The sequence below is a fragment of the Schistocerca piceifrons genome, chromosome 3 (genome assembly GCF_021461385.2).
Source record: "Schistocerca piceifrons isolate TAMUIC-IGC-003096 chromosome 3, iqSchPice1.1, whole genome shotgun sequence".
Taxonomy (NCBI): Eukaryota; Metazoa; Arthropoda; class Insecta; order Orthoptera; family Acrididae; genus Schistocerca; species Schistocerca piceifrons.
The window spans coordinates 408451029-408472690 of NC_060140.1; the positions used below are offsets into that span (position 1 = coordinate 408451029).

Sequence of the window (21662 nt, forward strand, 5' to 3'; positions counted from 1 at the left end):
CTACAGTTTACTCTCAAAATGTTTCTGTGAGCGTAACTTCGATGAATAAGTTCACTGAAATTAACAAAACCGTTTTGCTCGAGTTTTCTAGCAACTAATCTGATCAAATTAGCCCTGTCTCAAGGCGTATCAATCTTTGCAGTTGTATTAATTTTTACTTTATTCTATTTTATTTTTTACTTTTTCGATAGCTGTGTGAATGGAATCAGCCTCAAGGTTCAAGAGAGTTATGATTAATAGCATACACCTTATTACTACTGTGTTTTTCTTCATGAAATATATTCATAAGCATGACAGAGAAATTAATATTCCTGTTCTGGCCACTGCAGGAGTCGCTAAACGTGTTGACCTCAACGACTTCTTCAGATAATGATAGCATGTGCTTGCGAATACATGAAGCTACTTCATACTCTCCGTGGCCAGCAATAGCTTCATTCCAAATATAGCACTGAGCGGATTTGTGCTTGTTGGGTACAGATAACACAGTCAAACAGAGCGTTTACGGTGACAGTTTATGGAAAGCTGTTGCATTGAATAAAAGGAAGCTCCGTTCTGATAAGGAGATGTTTATTGGTTAAGTTATTTTTTGTTCCAAGTGTAATTTATTTTTCATATCGTATCTACAGTTACATTAGCCAAAGTTGACGCTGGCTGTTCTGGCAGTAAAAACCATGAAGGTTCTTCATCAATGTACGCACTGGTTATTGTTGTGTGAACGACTTTTTTATGATACAACATTGGTTTTCCGGAAGCCATGTTCTCTCGCTGACTTTAAAGCTAGACTTTGGTTATTCTTATTTATAAAACTTTGTAAATTTCTTAGCCGACTGCACAATGTATCTCACTTTCGTGAAAGCTGACCTTAGTTGTCCTTGCATTAAGCCACAGATCTACAGGGTGGTGAGAACCAGCTTGAAAAGTTTGTGTGTGTTGCAGGTTGGGCTGCGCTGAGAAATAACTGTTAAGAAAAAAATCCGATTCGTTGAGCCGTTCCAATGCTCCAGTTCTGCAAGGTTCGCAGGAGAGCTTCTGTAAACTTTGGAAGGTAGGAAACGAGGTTCTGGCAGAAGTACAGCTGTGAGGACGGGGCGTGAGTCGTGCTTGGGTAGCTCAGATGGTAGAACACTTTCCCGCGAAATGCAAAGGTCCCGAGTTCGAGTCTCGGTCCGGCACACAGTTTTAATCTGCCAGGAAGTTTCATATCAGCGCACACTCCGCTGCAGAGCGAAAATCTCATTCTTGATTCCGGATTTGTTTCCTATTCAGATCTCCGGGAGGGGTCTGTCAACGGCAGGTGATCATGACAAAAAGAGTGAATAGCCAACTAAAGGGTAGAGTTCTACGAGTCGGGGCGTGGAATGTGAGAAGTTTGAGTGTGGTAGGGGAAATAGGAAATCTGAAAAGGGAAATGCAAACGCTCCATCTAGATATTGTGAGGGTCACTGAAGTGAAGTGGAAAAAAACACAAATAATTCTCATCAGAAGAATATAAGGTAAGATCAACAGCAGATGTAATGGTAGTTGGTTTCGTCATCAGTAGGGAGGTAGGACAGAGAGTTACTTAGGACAGTACAGCGATACGGTTGCTCTCAATAGAACCGAAGGCAAACCAAAGTCGACAGCGGACAAGGTTGTTCAGATATACATGCCGATGTCAGAAGCAGAAGATGGACAGAGAGAGAGAGGAAATATATGAAAAGATTACGGATAATTCAGTGTGCAAAAGAAGATGACAATGTACAAAAAATGGTTCAAATGGCTCTGAGCACTATGGGACTCAACTGCTGTGGTCATAAGTCCCCTAGAACTTAGAACTACTTAAACCTAACTAACCTAAGGACATCACACACATCCATGCCCGAGGCAGGATTCGAACCTGCGACCGTAGCGGTCGTGCGGTTCCATACTGTAGCGCCTTTAACCGCTCGGCCACTCCGGCCGGCGACAATGTACACTACGGGCCATTAAAATTGCTACACCAAGAAGAAATGCAGACGATAAACGGGTATTCATTGGACGAATATATTATACTAGAACTGACATGTGATTACATTTTCACGCAATTTTGGTGCATAGATCCTAAGAAATCAGTACCCAGAACAACCACCTCTGTCCGTAATAACGGATAACGGCCTTGATACGCCTGGGCATTGAGTCAAACAGAGCTTGGATGGCGTGTACAGGTACAGCTGCCCATGCAGCTTCAACATGATACTACAGTTTATCAAGAGTAGTGACTGGCGTACTGAGACGAGCCAGTTGCTCGGCCACCATTGACCAGACGTTTTCAATTGGTGAGAGATCTGGAGAATGTGCTGGCGAGGGCAGCAGTCGAACATTTTCTGTATCCAGAAAGGCCCGTACAGGACCTGTAACATGCGGTCGTGCATTATCCTGTTGAAATGTAGGGTTTCAGAGGGATCGAATGAAGGGTAGAGCCACGGGTCGTAACACATCTGAAATGTTACGCACTGTTCAAAGTGCCGTCAATGCGAACTATAGGTGACAGAGACGTGTAACCAATGGCACGCCATACCATCACGCCGGGTGATACGCCAGTATGTCGATGACAAATACACGCTTCCAATGTGCGTTCACCGCGATGTCGCCAAACACGGATGCGACCATAATGATGCTGTAAACAGACCTGGATTAATCCGAAAAAATGACGTTTTGCAATTCGTGCACCCAGGTTCGTGGTTGAGTATACCATCGTAGGCGCTCCTGTCTGGATGCAGCGTCAAGGGTAACCGCAGCCATGGTCTCCGAGCTGATAGTCCATGCTGCTGCAAACGTCGTCTAGCTGTTCGTGCAGATGGTTGTTGTCTTGTAAACGTCCCCATCTGTTGACTCACGGATCGAGCGGTAGCTGCACGATCCGTTACAGCCATGCGGATAAGATGCCTGTCATCTCGACTGCTAGTGATACGAGGACGTTGGGATCCAGCACGGCATTCCGTATTACCCTCCTGAACCCACCGATCCCATATTCTCGGATCTCGACCAACACGAGCAGCAATGTTGCGATTCGATAAACCACAATCGCGATAGGCTACAATCCGACCTTTATCAAAGTCGGAAACGTGATGGTACGCATTTCTCCTCCTTACACGAGGCATCACAACAACGTTTCACCAGGCAACGCCGGTCAACTGCTGTTTGTGTATGAGAAATCAAGTGGAAACTTTCCCCATGTCAGCACGTTCTAGGTGTTTGCAAATTACAGCATCTTCTTCCTGTCGGTTAAATTCGCGTCTGTAGCACGTCATCTTTGTGGTGTAGCAATATTAATGGCCAGTAGTGTAATAAACATCGGGGGGGGGGGGGGGGCTGGAAAGCGGTGGAGGGGGAAGGAATGGAAGGCACAGGTACGGGAGGATACAGGATCATTCACAGGAATGAGAGAGTAGAAATACCAGTTGTGTTTTGCAACGAATGTCAGCTATTACCAACTAATTCATTGTTGAAAAACCATAAGAGAGAGAGGTATATTTGGAAAAGGCTCACAGATACGGGAAAATTCCAGCTAAACTAACATCATGGTCAGACAGAGACTCCGCATTCAGATATTGGATTGTAAGGCATTCCCAGGAGCAGATATAGACTCGGATAACAATTTTTAATGATAAAGGGCAGGCTGAAGTTTAAGACACTCGTCCGGAAGGATCAAAATGAAAGGTTCTGAGGAATGAAGAGATACCCTCGAAGTTCTCTGAAGATGTAAATGCTGCCATAATGAATACCGCAGTAGTTGAAGAGGAATGGACATTTCTAAACAGGGCAATCCTAGATGTCGAACAGACAGACATAGGTATAAAGGAGCAAACTACGAAGAAACCTTGGGTAATAAAACAGTACTTTAAATGATCGACGAAAAGAGGAAGTACAAAAATCTTTAGGAATATAGAGGGTAGACATATAAGTCACTTAGGATGAAATAAATAGGAAGTTAGGGAAGTCACGGCGAAAAAAGGCTGCAGGAAAAATGTGAAGAAATCGAAAAAGGACTGATTCAGCATACAGAAAAATTAAAACAATTTTCGATGAAATTAAAAGCAAAAATATCAACATTGGTAGTGCGATGGGCATTCTGCTGTTATACGCAGAGAAGAGAACGGGTAGATGGAAAGAGTACACTGAAGGCTTTTGCGAGGGGAAGGTAATTGTCTGATGATAGAACAAATTGGAGTCGCAACTGAAGAGAGAAGGGATCAGTATTAGAGTCAGAATTTGAAAGAGCTTTGGCAGACTTAGATCAAATAAGGCAGAAGAGATAGATAACATTCCCTCGGAATTTGTAAAATCTTTGGAGGACGCGGCAATCAAGCGACTATTTTACGTGTGTAATCTGTGAGCCTAGATTAAAGACATAACATAAATTTCAGAACAGTATCATCCACACAATCCTGAATATAGCAACAGCAGGTTAAGTGCGAGAACTACCGCACGATCAACAAGACAGACAAGACCTCTCCCCTCAATGTACTGTTTCCATCTATCCCGTCTCTCGTCTGCACTTAACAGCGGGATTCCTAAAGCATTCTTAATGCTGATACCTTTGCTTTTAATTTCATCGAAAGTTGTTTTGAGTTTGCTATATGCTACATTAGCCCTTCCGACGACCATATCTTTTTCGATTTCCTCACATTTATCCTGCAACCTTTCCGCCGCGGATTCCCTTACTTTCTATTTATTTCATCCTAAGTGGCTTTCAATATTTTCCTAAACTTTTTGTACCTCCATCCTTCATCGATGAACGGCTCATGCATACAAGTTGCTGACAAGAATAATATACTGAAGAATGAAAAAGAAAAAAATTGAGTATTTGTTAGATGACGACGAGGAGAAGAGGTTGGTACATGAGAGGAATCCGTGACGAGCCGTATCGAAGCAAATCTCCACAAGAAAATTTAAAAACGCATGCAACTTTCAACGTCGTCATCTGTAGGACACGTTTCGCGAACTCCGTATTATAAAAATATAGGGGAAACCGAGGCACACGACACTGGTTCCATTTCGGTATTTTCAAATTATTTTCGTTAGAATCATCCTATTTAAAATTATTTAGTCCTGTAATATGATTACTGAAGTATAACTTGGTATACGTACTTTTAACTCAACATTACATTTAAAAGCGCAAAATAAGTTTATATAGGCACAAGTCGAGGGTCTAAATGCAGCCTGTGTATGGGGCAAGTTTACGCGCTTATGGGGTCTCGTTTATGCATATCATAGAACACAAAAATGAGTAAACAGAACATACTACTAAAATTTTGAAAACATGTTTTATTGGGAGTAAATAAAATTGCAGACTTACTTACACCAATTAGCATGGTAAAATACAAATGTTTTAGCGGCAGTAAACTTTTATTTCCGAGCTTCCATCTACACATCAGAAAACCTGGAATAGAGATCAACATAAACATCATTTCCGCCCTTTTTATTGCTCACGAAAACCACACATTGCATGTTGTACCACCATAAAGCGAGACCTTCAGAGGCGCTGGTCCAGATTGCTGCAAACACCGGGCCGGTCACGGTGGCCGAGCGGTTCTAGGCGCTACAGTCTGGAACCGCGCGACCGCTGCGGTCGCAGGTTCGAATCCTGCCTCGGGCATGGATGTGTGTGATGTCCTTAAGTTAGTTAGGTTTAAGTAGTTCTAAGTTCTAGGGGACTGATGACCTTAGAAATTAAGTCCCATAGTGCTCAGAGCCATTTTTTTTGCAAACACCGGTACCTCTAGTGCCCAGTAGCATGGCCTCTTGCATTGATGCATGCCTATATTCGTCGTGGCATACTATCCACAAGTTCATCAAGGCACTGTGGGTCCAGCTTGTCCCACTCCTCAACGGCGATTCGGCGTAGATCCCTCGGAGCGGTTGGTGGATCACGTCGTCCATAAACAGCCTTTTTCAATCTATCCCAGGCATGTTCGGTAGGGTTCATGTCTGCAGAACATGCTGGCCACTCTGGTTGAGCGATGTCGTTATCCTGAAGGAAGTCATTCACAAGATGTGCACGATGGGGGCATGAATTGTCGTCCACGAAGACGAATGCCTCGGCAATATGCTGCCGATATGGTTGCACTATCGGTCGGAGGGTGGCATTCACGTATCGTACAGCCGTTAAGGCACCTTCCATGACCACCAGAGGCGTACGCCAGCCCCACACAGTGCCACCTCAAAACAGCAGGGAACCTCCACCTTCCTGCACTCGCTGGACAGTGTGTCTAAGGCGTTCAGCCTGACCGGGTTGCCTCCAAACACGTCTCCGACGATTGTCTGGTTGAACGCATATGCGACACACATCGGTGAAAAGAACGTGATGCCAATCCTGAGCGGTCCTCTCGGCATGTTGTTGGGCCAATCTGTACGGCACTGCATGATGTGATTGTAAAGATGGACCTCGCCATGGACGTCGGGAGTGAAGTTGCACATCATACAGCCTATTGCGTATAGCTGGAGTCGTAACACGATGTCCTGTGGCTGCACGAAAAACATATTCGACATGGTGGTGTTGCTGTGAGGGTTCGTTCCGGCCATAATCCCTAGGTAGCGGTTATCCACTGCAGCAGTAGCCATTGGGCGGCCTGAGAAAGGCATGTCATCTACAGTTCCTGTCTGTCTGTACCTCCTCCATGTCCGAACGACATCGCTTTGGTTCACTCAGAGACGCCTGTACACTTCCCTTGTTGAGAGCCCTTCCTGGCACAAAGTAACAATGCGGACGCGATAGAACAGCGGTATTGACCATCTAGGCATGGTTGAACTACAGCCAACACGTGCCGTGTACCTCCTTCCTGGTGGAATGACTGGAACTGATCGGCTGTTGGATGCCCTCCGTCTAATAGGCGCTGCTCATGCATGGTTATTTACATCTTTGGGGGGGGGGGGGGGGTTAGTGACATCTCTGAACAGTTAAAGGGACTTTGTCTGTGATACAATATTCACAGGCAACGTCTGTCTTCAGGAGTTCTGGGAACCGGGGTGACGCAAAACTTTTTTTGATGCGTGTTCAAATGGCTCTGAGCACTATGGGACTCAACTGCTGTGGTCATAAGTCCCCTAGAACTTAGAACTACTTAAACCTAACTAACCTAAGGACATCACACACATCCATGCCCGAGGCAGGATTCGAACCTGCGACCGTAGTGGTCGTGCGGTTCCGGACTGTAGCGCCTTTAACCGCTCGGCCACTCCGGCCGGCTTTGATGTGTGTATGACCTGTATAGAAATCTGAATGTTATGGAAGAATTATTCATCTTCACTGTCCGTGTTGTAACTTAAGGCCACAATAAATGTGTTTCCTGTGGCACAATCGTTGTTAGGCCACCTTTTACACCAAAGGCACAGGACCAATTTTCTGTTTCTTTTAGACTGGTTGTATAGCTTCAAGCAGTAAATAAGAAGACAATTTCCATTCTCTTCACAAGACTGCTGCTGGTTGTAAGAGAAAGGAACAAGAATTGGGAAGAACATTCGTTGAGATGTGAGTGCTTCCTAATAGATGCTTTGGAAAGACCAGTATGTGAGAGGAGATTGAAAAAAAAAGGAAAAGATACAAGATGATAGACGACATAGGGTAAATTGGAAGTTGCGCGGGCCTGAAGAGGTTGGTAGAAAAATCTGCCTTTTGGCAGAACACTGATATGAAACACTGATACACTACGTGATCCAAAGTATCCGGACACCTGAGTGAAGATGACTTACAAGTTCGTGGCGCTCTCCATCGGTAATGCTGGAATTCAATATAGTGTTGGCCCACCCTTAGCCTTGATGACAGCTTCCACTCTCGCAGGATGACAGCTTCCACTCTCGCAGGCATGCGTTCAATCAGGTGCTCAAACGTTTCTTGGGGAATGGCAGCCCATTCTTCACGGAATGCTCCACTGAGGAGAGGTATCTATGTCAGCCTGGCACAAAGTCGGCGTTCCAAAACATCCGGAAGGTGTTCTATAGCATTCAGGTCAGGACTCTGTGCAATCCAGTTCATTACAGAGATGTTATTGCCGTGTAATCACTCCGCCACAGGCCGTGCATTATTAACAGGTGCTCGATCGTGTTGAAAGATATTATCGACGTCGCCGAATTGCTCTTCAATAGTGGGAATCAAGGAGGCGCTTAAAACATCAATGTAGGCCTTAACACTACCGCCTCCAGATGACGTTCACCGGGCATTCGCCATACCCACACCCTGTTATCAGATCGTCACATTGTGTCTCGTTATTCGTCACTCAACACAACGTTTTTCCACTGTTCAATCGTCCAATGTTTACTTTCCTTACACCAAGCGAGGCGTCGTTTGGCATTTAACGGCGTGATGTGTGGCTTATGAGCAGCCGCTCGACCATGAAATCCAAGTTTTCTCACCTCCCGCCTAAGTGTCATAGTACTTGCAGTGGATCCTGATGCAGTTTGGAATTCCTATGTGATGGTCTGGATAGATATCTGCCTATTACACATTACAAACTTCTTCAACTGTCGGCGGTGTTTGTCAGTCAACATACGAGGTCGGCCTGTACGCGTGTCCCTTCAACTTTCCACTTCACTGTCACATCGGAAACAGTGGACCTAGGGATGTTTAGGAGTGTGGAAATCTCGGGTACAGACGTATGATACAAAAGACACCCAATCACCTGACCACGTTCGAAGTCCGTGAGTTCCGCGGAGCGCCCCATTCTGCGCTCTCACGATGTCTAATGACTACTGAGGTCTCTGATATGGAGTACCCGGCAGTAAGTGGTAGCACAATGCACCTAATATGAAAAGCATATGACGTTGGGGGTGTCTGTATACTTTTGATCACATAGTGTATATGTTGTCCTTATCAGTTCTTGTTCTCAAAGCATCGTTCTTTCTCTTTGAGATTCATTACCTTCAAATAACTTTCTTATGTATTTCTACCTTTCATTCTGCTGTACCTTCATTTCTGACTGCGTTACCAACTGCTGTTGCCTTACGGTTTCCTCGATGGGGGGGTGGGGGGTTTATCAGTTAGGACGCCAACGCAAGACAGTGCGTAAACGTGTCACAACATGTGCGTATATGTGCCCCGTCGCCATGTTTGAATTAGTTTCGAAAGCACAGTAGTAACTTTCAAGGTTTCAAATTATACAAATGTACCTTGTAAAGTAGGATAATCGCCTGCAAACGAACATGTGTTTATCTATTTTCAGTTCTAAAACAGGTGTTCCCTTGGAGCTTCTCTATTTATCTTGCACGAAAACACCAATACGCTCTTCGCGGTTCATTCAACTAGTGCCGTGAAGTTTGTGAGAGCCAGCAGATGGCTGTACTGATCTTCCATTCTCGGTAGAACGTTTCCCGAGAAAATAGTGTTCTCCGCAGACGTGCCCCGAGCGCAAAAGTATCCCTGTATCCCCTGTGTATGTATGTTCCAACTCGCCTCCTAAACCAGTGCATCGATTTCTGCTGCACATGGTACACATATTACTTACTGCCTGGAAAGAACCACTGTGAGAGTAAGAACCAACTACCTTCCATAAGGTTTGAGTTGGGAGGAAAAAAGAAACGTAGCTCACGACGCGCCAGTACCGTGAATGTATTAACCCAGTAGTTGAGAATGAGAGCAGTCAGGGACTTAACACTTCATTTCAAACCCTTGTTAAACTATTTTTGGCTGACAGTCCACAAAATGATGAAAGGAAAATGTTTATCGCTTGTTACATTTTCGGTGTTCGTGCAGTAAAATTGCCGCATCGGGCGTGACGTTTTAATTTATTACTTCATTCCCTACTTAGTCTACTCGAAACATTTCGCAGAAAGTATCCATATATACAACTGAATGTATCGGCAAAATAATATCATTGCACGACACATAGTTCAGTATTTGTGACGTCATAAACACTTAGCTGCGTGAAAACAAAACTGCAAGACGAAATTCGCTAGAAATACAGGTGAAATATGTGTACATGTGAGAAATATGTTAAATATACATGAAATTCATGTGGCATGTGCGGACGTCGGTGCACCCGAAAGTAAAAGCTTCCTACGAAACTCCTGGATAGATTCCAATCAAATATGCTCCCCATATTACTTACTGTCTGGAAGGATATATCGTAGGGTAAGAACCACCAACCTCCTATTGGGGTGGGGATCTATATAAAAGTGTATCTGTGTTTGGGGGGGGGGGGGGGGGAGATGAACAGAGAGGGAAAGGAGGAGAATGACAGAGAGCGGGGAGGTGAACAGAGAGGAAGAGCTGGACAGACAGAGGTGAGAGGAGGAGATGGACAGAATTAGGGGGGAGAGGAGATGCACGGAGTGATTGGGGGGGGGGGGGGAGATAACAGAGACAGAGAGGGGTGAGGCGGCAGCGGACAGAGAGAGGGACATGAGGAGATAGACTAATGGAAGACTGGAATAAATACTCAGGTAGTCCTCTATAATGTAGTTTTTCGCGGCCGGTATTGTCTTCACTTAAAACTTCCGGGTTGATAGGCCGTGGTCGATGTATAGAACCCTCCCCTGACGGAGACGAAACGTCAGGGGAGAGTTTTATACATCGACCACGGCCTATCAGACAGGACGTTTTAAGTGAAGAGTCTTCTATAATCAGATTGGCAGTTGATGACAAAGAGCTCCTTATAGCAACTCCATCCGTCTGTTCGCAGCACTGATCACTGAATAAGAAGTATGTGAGGGCAACCCATGTAGAATTAGGTTAGTTAATTCAGCACCAAACTATGCTGAATAAACAGTGCGAATCAGGGGAAAGCGAATGATAAGAGAGACCACATCAATACTGAAATATCAATCATTCAAATGCAGTCCGTCTAAACGACATAAGTATCCGTGGAGTTCTTAATGTGACGTACACCCCAATATAGTAGTGAAATCAACGGAGAGCGAGGTTTCGGATGACAAATATTTACTGTCAGTATGCCTAAGAGGAACGCCTTCTTTGAGTATGTAGAGGGGACAGGGCAATTCGAGTTAAAAACCATTTTTGTCGGGTCAGCACTGACTGCGATACGCTGGATCAGATGGACTCTTATTTTGGCAGTGTTCTGTAAATTTCCACACCCTGCTTCACTACAGGAGAGTGCCGAAACCGCGTCCGCGTCCAGAAGGCACAATTTTCCGTGAACAGCCTGACAACCAAATAAACCTAATTTATACAGTGATTGCCAAAGCCACAATATTTCCCGTCCCAGTCAGCAATGCTAGATCAGCGGTTTAGTACAACCACATCTAGAAATGTGTGAGAATTCTGTAAGACATAAACCTTAGATTCCACGTGGAGCCAAGTGTCCCCTAGTTGTGCACTTTTGCGGACGTCTATGCAGCCGAGCAACTGCATTCTTTTGGTAACGTCAGTGCTGGCGAGCAACAATATCGTCTTGGTGAAATATTTCGACAAACTTTTCTACTCGTCACAATCAGCCAGTAAATGTCTAGTCTTGACGCAACGTGTCCCACAATCCGCCTCAGCAGGTGAGGTTGCTAACTTGCCACCTGTGCGGTGGCGCTCGACTCGAAAGTAATCCCGACAGGGTTGGGGGAGAGGGGGGGGGGGCGTAAATTTCCTGATTAACAGACTTCGTGTCATGTCTATGTTATGAAGTGAGGGCTGTAGTTGGTGATATGTCCGTCGAACGGTGACGTTAAACCTGTCGGCACTTTTGATGCTATTCGAGAGAAGCAGGCCATGGGCCAACGTCGGGTTTCATCCTCTCCCTCCTCTCATCATCGCACAACAGAAACATGGCACCACACTAGACACACCCATTACTGTGACCAACTCATCAGATACACACAACTCTAACATTTCGCAACGTACGTGTGCCATTCTGCACAAAGAATAATATTGTTTCTCGATTATGCGGCTGAACCTACCACTCTGAGCCCCTCAGTCAACAATGCTATACGATAATCATTCAGCAAGTTCCACATCCAACATGTCCCTGTTACGTTTGAGAATCACGGGCCAGAAATTTGTGAAAAATATCAAGGCGATACTGTTGCCCGAAAATGATTCCTCGGGAGTTTGTCACGTGCCCCGCTTTCCGTGGGATGACTCGATTTTTAGGGGTGTCACGAGTCGCCCCGCTTAAGCTTTCCGGTGAAGTGAACGGACGCTACAGCGCTTGCTCGATAGGTACGTTTCGAAAAGACTCAGCCCCTTGGCTCCCACTGTTATACCATTACCGTTACGCCACTGTTTTCTGAATAGTGTTTCAAATTTTCCAGTGCTCTCGTCTATGGCTGGCCTGGACTTCTCTTTGCGTTCCAACTGGTAGGCTACTGAATCTCTATTCCACTCTCCTGTAGTGACAAACAAAGCACTGGACGTAGGTGACTTTTAGCTGTGTACACAACGCACCACAACGTTCTCTGCCATTAAGTCAGTAAAAGTACGACTGGTAAGTAATTTGTAGAATATTATCTATTTCGAAAAAAAAGCAAACAGACACAGCAGCTGTTATTCTATTGCGCGTGTGTTCAGTCAAAGTCACCGTAAAAGAGCGATGTTTGGCAGGGAGGAAAACTCCCATGCGCTCTTAGCCTAACTGTTGATTATGCATGTTAAAAGATGATTATTAATATTTAAATACCTTACTGAGTTTTTCTGAAGCGTAACGGAAATTCTTTATTGCTAGCATAGTGTTGGAACGTTTGAAGAACATAACAGTACCTTTGAATACAGTTGTACCGATGTACCAACGTTGTTCACAACCCATTGTAAGGAGATGCTTATACACTGACTGGAAATATGCACTTTTATTTTATGTCCTTTTAGGTCCTTGTCCCGCCGACTTTTTTAAACCACCAGTCGCTAAGTCCTGACATTCCGAAAACTGGATCTAGAAACAGTATTCATCGGTGTAGGTTGTGATGTAATCAAATGCGAAACTTATTCATTATATGAATGCAAGGTTTGTAGAAAACTATACACACTCAGATTTATTGTTTCGTTAGTAATTATTTATATATAACGAGAATTTTTAAAGTTTGGTTAAGAGTATGTGAATTTAAGGCTATCAAGCCTTGCTAAATGTTTATCAGTTCATCTCTTTGACAATGATGTAACCTGTCTGCTTCAAATGTTATCTTTGTACTTTGCCTGTACACACTTGGCAGTGTGTTGTGGAGTGATGGAGGCAAGTGCTGTTTGTAATGCGCTAGAAAGTAGACATTGCAGTTGGAACTGATAGCTCAGGGATGCGAATGAAGTCATATTTTGTTATTCCGATGTTTGAAGAGTTAAAATACAAACATGTAAAAGCGCCGCTATATATTTAATTTGTAGTTTGTGGTTCATCACAGTTTCAAAGTGATAGGACCAGTGGATGTTCTTCTTACGAAATATAATTGCAGATGTTATCAAGCCTGTCTAAGAATCCAACTTCAGGACTACCAGCGAAGTAAAAAACTTGTGTTTTATTAAAGTGAATATAACTTCTGCGAAACTCTATTCGGAATAATGACAAACGTCCGCTCCACGGATAAGGTCACTGCATAGACCAGAGTTGCCCAACCCGCAACGCAAAACAAGAATCAGTGCGGCCCAGTGAACATTTATCCCACGGTCGGTAAAAAAAAAAAAATAAATAAATAAATAAAAATAATAAAAAAAGTATTCCATCACATTCCGATTATGTAAAGTTGTGATAAAGTGAAGCACAGTCCCAAGGACGGGATTCAATACGCAGCCATAGATCTGTCACAAGAATTTTAAAATCGATTTCTGAATTTTCGACAAAATAATCAAAATTTTTGTATTTATGCGATAGCTTTACAAAAAGATCTTCAGGTGAAATGCATAGAGTTGCAGTCTGCCATCCAACTAAAATTTGATCATGTATGTCTGTTGGCCTTTTACAAATTATACCTCCCCAGAGACAAATATCCCTTGCTGCACAGTGATGGGGTAAACACTCAGATGACAAATGTCAAGGGATAGCTATGTGCACATGTACAGATGGCCGTAGTATCGCGTACACAAAGTATAAAATGGCGGTGCATTGACGGAGCTGTCATTTGCATTCAGGTGACTCACGTGAAAAGATTTCCAACGTGGTTATGGCTGCGCGACGGATTTTGACGCGGAACAGTAGTTGGAGCTAGATGCAGGAGAGGACACTCCACTTCGGAAATCGTCAGAGAATTCAGTATTCCGAGATCCACAGTGTCAATAGAGTGGTGAGAATACCAAAATTCAGTCATTACCTCTCACCACGGACAACGCAGTGACCAACGGCCTTCACTTAACGACCATGGGCAGTGGCGTCTGATGAGAGTTGTCAGTGCTAACAGACAAGCAACACTGCGGGAGAGGACAGCAGAAATCAATCTGGGTCGTACGACGAATGTATCTGTTACGACAGGGGGGGGGGGGCAAAATTTGGCGTTAATGGGCTGTGGAAGCAGAGGACCGACGCGAGTGCATTTGCTAAGAGCACGACATCGCTTCCAGCCAGTGTTTTTTTTTTTTTTCTAAAAAATGGTTGAGGGTACTCCGACAAGGGATATAATGCAGCGAACATTAGTTACAACTGAAGAATGGGATACCACCCGTCTGCTTTTAGCCATGACGTCAACAACATGTCGATCTAAAAAAAAAAAAAATCGGACTCTTCAGTTGAATTTAATACAGCTCAAATGAAGCAGGCGATACCGAGAAACACACATACAAGAGCGAACACTTCAGCTTACATCACTTCAAATGAAGCATGCGATTTGAGCGTACGCATATCCGTTTAGCACTACCATCGCCCACTATTAGCGGCCGAGGGCACTACATACTTGTCGAACTGGCTACCAGCGATTCAGTTGTCGAGAACTGTTGCCGCAGCTTCGAAATGCTTGAAACAGTTAATGACATCGATTATCCCAACAAAAACTGCACTGGTATTGTTCGTATTGCAATTACCAACACGAAAAACTGAAATAAAAAATTTACATCCGTGAAATAAATCTTTGGCACACTTCCAAGTTCTCAGCATCGTAAAAAAATTACTTTGTCGACGAAAAAGTTTAGGGGTACGCATCCCCCAGCGTTCCCCCAGAAAAACAACACTGCTTCCAGCGCCTCTTCTGGGCTTGTGACCATATGGTTCGCGTCCTAGACGACTGGAAAACCATGGCCTGGCCAGATGAGTTCCGATTTCAGTTGATAAGAACTAATGGAAGGGTTCGAGTATGGCGCTGACCCCACGGAGCCTCGGACGCAGGATGTCAGCAAGGTATTGTGCAAGCTAGTTATGGCTCCATCATGTTGTGGGCTGTGTTAACATGGAATGTGTAGTGTTGGCAGAAGAGCCAACACCGTGTTACTAGAGGAGGCCGAAATGCACGCGTTTAGCTCACGCAGGCTGGCGCGAGGAGGGAAGAACTATACTGACGTGAGGTCTGGAACATGACAAGGAATGAGAATTCAGAAAACGAACGTAATTAGTTTCATACATAACTTTAATCCATTAGTGATGAACGTCGCTCTTGACGGTACATGATTCACAATATTACCTGTTCAGATTATAGTAACTGAATATGGCGCCTTGCTACGTCGTAGCAAATGACATAGCTGAAGGCTATGCTAAACTGTCGATTCTGCAAATGAGAGCGTATGTAGACAGTGAACCATCGCTAGCAAAGTCGGCTGTACAACTGGGGCGAGTGCTAGGGAGTCTCTCTAGACTAGACCTGCCGTGTGGCGGCTCTCGGTCTGCAATCACTGATAGTGGTGACACGCGGGTCCGACGTATACTAACGGAAAGCGGCCGATTCAAAGGCTACCACCTAGGAAGTGTGGTGTCTGGCGGTGACACCACAGAATGGACTGGGTTATCTGGTTCAACTGAACCAATTATCCACTGGAATGAATGCTGCTTGAAGATCATTTGCCGGCCGGTGTGGCCGAGCAGTTCTAGGCGCTTCAGTCTGGAACCGCGCGACCACTACGGTCGCAGGTTCGAATCCTGCCTCGGGCATGGATGTGTGTGATGTCCTTAGGTTAGTTAGGTTTACGTAGTTCTAGGGGACTGATGACCTCAGATGTTGAGTCCCATAGTGCTCAGAGCCATTTGAACCAGCCAAGACCATTTGCAGCCATTCATGGACTTCGTGTCCCCAAATAAACGATGTCATTCACGGATCGGAGTTGTTTACGATGTTGTTGTTGTCATCTTCAGTCCTGAGACTGGTTTGATGCAGCCCTCCATGCTACTCTATCCTGTGCAAGCTTTTTCATCTCCCAGTACCTACTGCAACCTACATCCTTCTGAATCTGCTTAGTGTATTCAGCTCTTGGTCTCCCTCTACGATTTTTACCCTCCACGCTGCCCTCCAATACTAAATTGGTGATCCCTTGATGCCTCAGAACATGTCCTACCAACCGATCCCTTCTTCTGGTCAAGTTGTGCCACAAACTTCTCTTCTCCCCAATCCTATTCAATACTTCCTCATTAGTTACGTGATCTACCCATCTAATCTTCAGCATTCTTCTGTAGCACCACATTTCGAAAGCTTCTATTCTCTTCTTGTCCAAACTATTTATCGTCCATGTTTCACTTCCATACATGGCTACACTCCATACGAATACTTTCAGAAATGACTTCCTGACACTTAAATCAATACTGGATGTTAACAAATTTCTCTTCTTCAGAAACGCTTTCCTTGCCATTGCCAGCCTACATTTTATATCCTCTCTACTTCGACCATCATCAGTTATTTTGCTCCCCAAATAGCAAAACTTTTACGATTGGTTTAAAAAACGTTCTGGACAATTCGAGCGAATGAACTGGCCACCCAGATCACCCAAGATGAATTCCATCGCACATTTATGGGACATAATTGGCAGCTCAGTCCATGCACAAAATCCTGCACCCTCGACACTTTCGCAATTACGGACGGCTATCGAGGCAGCACGGTCAGTATTTCTGCATTGGACTTCCAACGACTTGAGTCCATGCCAAGTAGAAGTGCTGTACTACGCCAAGCAAAAGGAGGTCCGACACGATATTAGGAGGTATCCCGTGACTTTTGTGATCCGAGTGTATTACGTACTTCGTGCTCCGTTCTAATCATCGGGTAAGGATCTGAATCCCGTTCGCAGTGTCTTCCCACAGCATCGTCTCGTCCTGTGTTGCAACTGAAGGCTCAAGGAGGTGTCCTCGGCGGAGACCCACCTGGCAGAACGGCGGAAGGCGAAGAGACGCAGCAGCAGAGGCAGGCGGTCGCGGCCGCGAGCGCGAGGACGGGCGCCGGCAGCAGGCGCATCCTGCGCGGCGCGGCGCTGTGGGGAGCGCCCTCTGAGCTGAGCCGTGCTGCCCTGGCAGGCCGCTGGACTTGACTGCGGCCGCCGCGTGCCGCGCCGGGCCGCCGCGCTTATCGCGCCTGCGCACTGGGCGAAACCTTATCTCGCGCGCCCGCCGCGGCCGGCTCCTTCGGCTGATACGCACTTCTCGAAACCGATGCGCGGCGCTGACAGATAAAGCACCCGCGCGCTCGCACGTGGGGCCGGATGTCGCCGCCGATCAACCTTCAGCTCTGCAACAGAAACAAAGATACGGCGGGCGTTCCCAGAAAGGTCCCTGAATAACAGTGGATGGCGTTCAAGTGTAACTTCGACGCTGGCGGCAGCGGACCGATTTTACACACGTATCCGAGGAGGAATGGTCAACATTCGGGGATATGACAGGAATGAACACGCGAAGCAAAACAGTCTAGTAATCGTGAGCTCTAAAATGCATACCTTCAAGGGTTCAGCTTCCTCAGTCAGCCTATACAATAAGCTATTTTTACGATTTTTTTTATAGATCATAATTAAGCAGTCGACACAAATCTTTTGCACAATATTTATTGATTCTTGGACAATATTTTCAGATTTTTTAAAGAAATTCAATCATTAAAGACCTCCCTCCCTACCATTCGTGAAGTTAAATTTGCTCTGCCCAAAATGAAGTGTGTCAATGAAGCGAGCACTACAGTCTGCAAATCTTGTCTGAAATCAAACAACAAACAATTTTCTTAATATACAGGGTGTACATTAAGTCCGGGAACACTTTCAATGATTTAGTGCACAAGAAACAGACACTGTACAGATATCATACATATGTCATTTTGAAGAGAAACCTCGAAAGTTTTTTTTTTTCTTTTTTCATGTATACCACCACAGCGTCGTTTGCTAATTTGCCGATAGCGCTAGTCGCAAACATGGCCAGTTCAGGTGCGGAGCGAGCTTTCTGTGTGTTGGTTCAAAAATGGCTCTGAGCACTATGGGACTTAACATCGGAGGTCATCAGTCCCCTAGAACTAAGAACTACTTAAACCTAACTAACCTAAGGACATCACACACATCCATGCCCGAGGCAGGATTCGAACCTGTCGCGCGGTTCCGGACTAAAGCGCCTAGAACCGCTCGGCCACCGCGGCCGGCACTGTGTGTTGGAGTTCGACAAAAACAAGTGTGCTACAGCTGTTCAGCCGGCCGGTGTGGCCGAGCGGTTCTAGGCGCATCTGTCTTGAACCGCGCGACCGCTACGGTCGCAGGTTCGAATCCTGCCTCGGACATGGATGTGTGTGATGTCCTTAGTTTAGTTAGGTTTAAATAGTTCTAAGTTCTAGGGGACTGATGACCTCAGAAGTTAAGTCCCATAGTGCTCAGAGCCATTTGAACCATTTGAACAGCAGTTCAACGGATGTTTAGAACCAGGTACGGTAAGAAGCTACGAACAAGGAAGGCCATTTACCACTGGCACAACAAATTCGTTACGACGGGCTGCTTGTGCCCGGCAAAGAGAAGCTGACGTCCCAGTGTGAGTGAAGTGAATATGGAGACATTCAAAAGGAGTCCATAGAAATCGCTGTGTCGTGCATCCTCTGATCTCGAAATGGCGCCAATGTTGGTAAAAATACTTTCAAAGTTCCTCATCAAAATGCAGTATGTACGACATCTGTAAAGTGTTTAGTTATTGCGCAATAAATAATTGAAAGTGTTCCCGGACTTCATTTACACCCTGTATTGGACATTGCGCACGGAGGTAATGGCACATTTTTCTGTAACTTGACAAAATAATAAAATGTCGGATGTTTGAAACAAAGCTTTAGTTTTGTCGTTTGTTTTTACTCACCCTTTAATGCAGTAACTAATGAATAAATTGAAATAACAAACTTAGCCTGTTACTCCTTGCAGACATGCCCGAGGAGTAATTCAGCCAAGTTTCACAAAGATGTCTCTATTAGTTTGCCCGGAATCCATTCCGTCAGCTTGAAGTACACGGTATCTGTTCTCAGCTAGCAAACATATGCTCTAAAATGCGTCCCTTCGAAACTACGAGCACTTTTCTTTAGTAGGAGAAATATGTCCCACAGCAGTAAAAACGAAAAAATGCTCACATCTTTCAAGATATGCAGTGTAGAGCCCTTGTTCGCTAACCCTTTTTGAGTCGAATAACCGTTCCTGTCGTATTCTTCAGTCTTCGTTGCGATGCTCGATAGCTGCGATGAATTTTTGAATGATTTCGTGATGCCGTCAGCTGCCATTCTCTTTATTTGATGTACGATTGTACAATTTCGGCCTTAGGCCATTTTTAGGTGTCTAAAGCGGAAACATTACACATTGGAAGCGCTAGTATCACTTTTGATTTTAACATAGGAACAAGTCATATCTCAAGGTGTACTAGACGCATTGTAATAGGAGCAAGGACGTAACAGCATAATGTACCATCAAAGGCTCTTCCATAAAGTCAGTTATAATGCGTCTAATATACCTTGAGATATGACTTGTTCCTATGTTAAAATCAAAAGTGGTACTAATGCATCCATTCTAGATACTTGAATTTGGCCCAAATTGTACAATAGCACATCAAGTAAAGAGAATGGTCGCTGAAGTCATCGCTCAATCACTCAAAAGATTCATCGCAGTTGCAGACCACATCGCAATGAAGTCTGAAGAATATGGCAGGAACGATCGTCCGAAGCAAAAAATACTAGTAAACTAAAATGCATGCCTTGAGAGCTATGAGCCCTTGTTCACTTTCGCTAGCGTGATACTCATCTCTCCAAGTGAACAAGCGCTCACAGCTCTGAAGGTATGCGCTCTAGAGCCCATGTTACTAGACCAGACTAGATACAGTGTATTTCAAGCTGATAGAATGGACTGAGGTACGTTAATAGAGATATCTTGGTGAAATTTGTCTGAGCTACTCCTCGGGCATTTCCACAAGGAGTAATATGCTCTCTTTTAATTTTAATTTATTCATTAGTTATTGCAAAAAAGTGACCAGAAATATTCGACAAAACTACATGTTTATTTCAAACGTTCGCCATTTTATTATTTTGTCAAATTTGAAAGAAAAAAAATGCCACGACTCCGTGAGCAATATCCTATCTACTAAGAAAATTGTTTGTTCTTTTGATTTCAGATAAGATATGCAGACTTCAGAATTTTCGTCATGGACACACCACATTTGGAAAGAGCAAATTTAACTCCTCGTAAAGGAAGGCTTCATGATGACTGAATTTCTTTAACCAATCAGAAAATGTTGTCCAAGAATCATTAAATAATGTATAAAAATATATGAAGATAGTAACTGCACTCGAAAGAACAGATACCATTAATGAGCGTGCAGCTTCTCTAGAATAAATGATAATTAATTGAAACCCTCATTTGCCGACAGGTGTTGTTAATATACCTTGACGGGGTAATGAGTGGATGGGCAAATATCTATTAGGTACATCACGTATGTAGATTGTGGACAGTTGAGAATGTGGGTTTCGCGGGGGGTGGGAGGGGGGAGGGGGGCGTGCAAGTGATAAGTCCCTGCAGTCGCGCTATTCATCTGTGTCCTCGGTGGCTCAGATGGATGCCGGCACGGTAGCTCAGCGTGTTCAGTCAGAGAGTTACGTGCCCTCTGTAACAAAAAAACTGTGTTAATAGATCAACGACGAACATAAACGGGTGTCTTACGACGTCCACCCCGAGCAGATGCAACGAACAAAAGCGAACAAAATGAGATTAAAAAAAAATGATAGAGTGTCTGCCATGTAAGCAGGAGATCATGGGTTCGAGTCCCGGTTGGGGCACACATTTTAAGCTGTCCCCATCGAGGCATATCAATATCAACAACACCTGTCGGCGGATTAGGATTTCAATTAATTATAATGTATATAAAGATTTACGTTCATTGCTTCATTAACTTTTCAAGGAAAAAAATCTTAAAAATAGCTGACGAGAGTGGACCCTTAAGGGATGTATTTTAGAACACATGATCACTAGACTTTTTTGGTCCGAATTTTGGTGCCTTTTAAATCCCTTAATATCGACCGTTCCTCCTAGGACACCCTGTATTCGCGGTTACGATTGCTGCTTCGAACACATTTACTCTGCCTCATTTAACCATGTTCTAACCGGGAAGAAAATGCCTGCTAGAGTCAGATACTCGATCACACTCTTTGAAATTTTGAAGGAAACAGGGATAAAAATACAGGAACCGAAGAGTTACTACAACTTGTACAAAAACCAGACTGCAGTTACACGCTGTCCAGTCACATTAATGTGACCACCCGTCAAAAGCCTGAATAATCATCTTTTGCAGCGCGGAACGCTGCGAGACTTGCAGGAGGAGTGTCAGTAAGGCTCTGGAAGGTACCGACCAGAACGTGGAGTCATGCCGACTCCAGTTCCATGGCCAGCTGCG

The 21662-nt window shown here is 44.6% G+C and overlaps 1 protein-coding gene across 3 annotated transcripts in view; it reads right to left on the reverse strand.

Moving 5' to 3' along the window:
• The window catches only part of LOC124788197, a 144357-nt gene extending 127060 nt beyond the window's left edge, over positions 1-17297 (reverse strand). For 2 of the 3 annotated variants that reach the window (XM_047255373.1, XM_047255377.1), the window contains exon 1: positions 17151-17297. In XM_047255373.1, the coding sequence (XP_047111329.1) occupies positions 17151-17241 (91 nt within the window). In that variant the 5' untranslated portion in view covers positions 17242-17297. The remainder of the gene's footprint in view (positions 1-17150) is intronic. The other variant, XM_047255374.1, reaches the window with a different exon arrangement.
• Positions 17298-21662: the final 4365 nt, after the last annotated feature.